Source organism: Rhagoletis pomonella, unplaced genomic scaffold (genome assembly GCF_013731165.1).
Source record: "Rhagoletis pomonella isolate Grant_MI unplaced genomic scaffold, Rhpom_1.0 Rhpom_scaffold_00127, whole genome shotgun sequence".
In the NCBI taxonomy this organism is placed as follows: Eukaryota; Metazoa; Arthropoda; class Insecta; order Diptera; family Tephritidae; genus Rhagoletis; species Rhagoletis pomonella.
In genome coordinates this window covers 170,713-173,549 of record NW_023458681.1, presented here as the reverse complement: position 1 = coordinate 173,549, position 2,837 = coordinate 170,713, and the positions used below count along the sequence as shown (strand labels likewise).

At 35.7% G+C, this 2,837-nt stretch overlaps 1 protein-coding gene across 1 annotated transcript; it reads left to right on the top strand.

The window, feature by feature from the left end:
- The first annotated feature begins 549 nt into the window (after nucleotides 1–549).
- LOC118750067 (zinc finger BED domain-containing protein 1-like) lies at nucleotides 550–1,335 on the top strand. The gene is made up of 2 exons (XM_036484799.1): nucleotides 550–760; nucleotides 820–1,335. Exons 1-2 carry the CDS (start codon nucleotides 570–572, stop codon nucleotides 1,277–1,279), a joined length of 651 nt encoding a protein of 216 aa, XP_036340692.1. The 5' UTR covers nucleotides 550–569; the 3' UTR covers nucleotides 1,280–1,335.
- The last annotated feature ends 1,502 nt before the right edge of the window (nucleotides 1,336–2,837 follow it).

Genomic DNA, 2,837 nt, shown 5'->3' with positions numbered 1-2,837 from the left:
CTAGTCTCTCAGTTTTCGCGATATCCGGATGAAATTTGGTAGGTGGGTTTATTTTTATAATGTATTAATCATTTGTCGGAACCGGAAGAATCTGAACACTATAACATATAGCTCCCATACAACTGATTGTTCAGATATGGGATTTTTCGCTATAACTTCTCCATTTATGCAGCTAGGAACATGAAATTTTGCAATACTTCCACCCATTATCAACAAAAGACTTACACTGAAAATTACAAAGATCGGGTCACTATAACCTAAATCTCCCATACAACTGATTGTTCAGATATACGATTTTTCGTTATAACTCCTCTATTTATGTAGTAGGGCTCGTAAAATTATCCGACTATTCGACTAATCGGTTAACCGATTATTCGATTCGTAACCGTTCGCATGCTTATTAGTCGGTTAATGGTATTCGAATAGTCGCCCGCCTTCGATTATTCGAATAGTTGCTTTGCTTCGACTACTCGAGCATTGTAGCAAATCGAATTTCAGTAACCGAGCTTTCATTGAAATTTCTTTGACAAATGAAAAAAAAATTTTTTTAAATATATACATGCACACATATGTATGTATATTCAGATACAAAAATGAGCGGACGCAAAAGGAGCTGGGTTTGGGATTTTTTCGAAAAATCAGAGGACGAAAAGGAAGTAACATGTTCCATATGTGGTGCAGTTTTGTGCTACAACTCCTCCACATCCTCACTGAGCAACCATTTAACAAAAATCCATAACAAAAATCGCGAAAACGAGAGGTAGGTATTGCTTTAGCCATCGTCTCTAAAATATTTCGCAATAACATTTCAATAATTAGCGCACATTCAGCCGAAGCTTTCCACAGTGAAATTTCAAGCGATAGGCCCAACAAATCCAAGAAGAAGAGGCTAGAAGGTGACACAGCCGTCGTTACACACGAACGTCAAGAAGAAATTTCACGAGCAGTTGCACGTTTGATTTCAACCAACATGCTACCGCTTTCAATTGTGTCTTCCGATGGCTTCAGAGATTTTATGAAAGTGATAGAACCCGGCTACAAAGTTCCCTGCGTTAGAAGCATTCATTCTCGCTTGAAGCTATTATATAAATCCGTCAAAGACAATATATGCAATGAATTGGCGGAGGCATCAAGTGTTTCAATTTCTGTGGATGAATGGTCTTCTCGAACGCTGGATTCTTATATATCAGTAGAAGCTCAGTATTTTAACTCAAAATACGACTTGTGCACTGCTACGCTTTGTAACAAGCAGTTGGAAGGTATTAATGTAAACCCATAGAAAATCTACTTTTACTTAAATATTTTTTGTTCTTCCAGGAAGACCAAATGCAGATAATATTGCTTCCACTGTCGAATCAGTTTTAAATGATTGGAATATTTCAAATAAGGTTCAATCAATAACTCACGATAGTGCAGCAGTTATGAATGCTGCGGCACAGAAACTATTAAATATACCTGATAGTGTTAAGTGCAACGCTCATCTTCTGCAGTTGGTTGTTAAGGATGCAATTGGAGCCGTTCCACAGTTTACTGAAATATGCAAGAAAGCCAAAAAATGTGTCTTCGTATTTTCATCGCTCAAGCGTAGCCAAAAATGCTCTTTCAATTCGCCAAGTACAGTTGGGAATTAAAGAAAATCGGCTAGTTCAATCTTGCGAGATTCGTTGGAACTCGAAATTATACATGTGCGAAAGTATAATTTTAAACCGCAGTGCAATCTGCTTAGTTTTAGGAGATAGAGCAGTCACCAAATCATGCGATGCACTTAAACTTGAATTTACTGAACGAATTTATGGAACGAATTGGCGACTGTGGTGAGGGTTATAAATCCATTTGATAAAGCTACAACAGTGTTATGTAGCGCAAAAACTGTAACGATGTCTTTGGTCCGTCCTATAATAAATCGGTTTACTCAAAATCATATGTCAGCATCTTCTACTGATGGAATAAATGAAAAAATATTTAAAGAATGTGCCAGAAGATCTTTTTTTAAAAGATTTAACATTGGAAACAGTTGCGATGACATTCCTGCTTCTCTTGTAGCAACATTTTTGGATCCACGATATAAAAATTTGTATGGCGAAGATGTTGAAACAAAAACCAAAATTCATGACTTTGTAAGAAGCTATTTAGAAAAAGAGAAATCAACAAATGTGGCAGAGCCCAAAGTAGAATCCACGGATTTGGACTTTTTGTTTGACGATGACACGTTGCCCAATGACGTGACGTCTCAGCTAGATTTATATATTGCAGAACCACAACTTGGTCATAATATTGATCCAATAACATGGTGGAAAACTCATAGCGAAATTTATCCTAATATTTTCAAGTTAGCCAAGCGTTATCTATGTATTCCAGCAACTTCAGCTGAGTCGGAGCGAACATTTTCTATTGGTGGAAACATTGCCTCTCAACGAAGAAGCTGCCTACTGCCACAAAATGTACACCTTCTCACATTTTTGTGCCAAAACAGACGTTTCTTAAAAGAAGTTAATATAGGATTTTAAGGTTTTTAATAACGATGTGTTTAAAAAACTATGGTATCCATATATACTATTTACATTTATGTTGTATTTCATCCTTTAATTTGGAAATAAATGATTCTTAAATATGGAAATAACATATTTTGGCAATTCACAATGTGTATTCAGAAACGTATTGCCTTATGGGGGTCTATATGGCACAAAATAACGGTGTATGCAAAAAAAAACTATCCAAAAAATGTGTCTTATAATATAGCCCTTAACATTGATACCAAAGATTTGGTAATAATTAATATGGGATAGAATTTAATTTTATTTCCTCCAGTATTTTGCTGCACATTTCTTGCAAAAAAA

What these genes read in the sequence shown, in the direction of transcription:
- LOC118750067 (XM_036484799.1), top strand. Translation starts at nt 570, where the DNA reads ATGTATGTATATTCAGATACAAAAATGAGCGGACGCAAAAGGAGCTGG. An exon ending in AAAAATCGCGAAAACGAGAG is followed by an intron (nt 761 to 819) that starts GTAGGTATTGCT and finishes TTCAATAATTAG; the next exon opens with CGCACATTCAGCCGAAGCTT.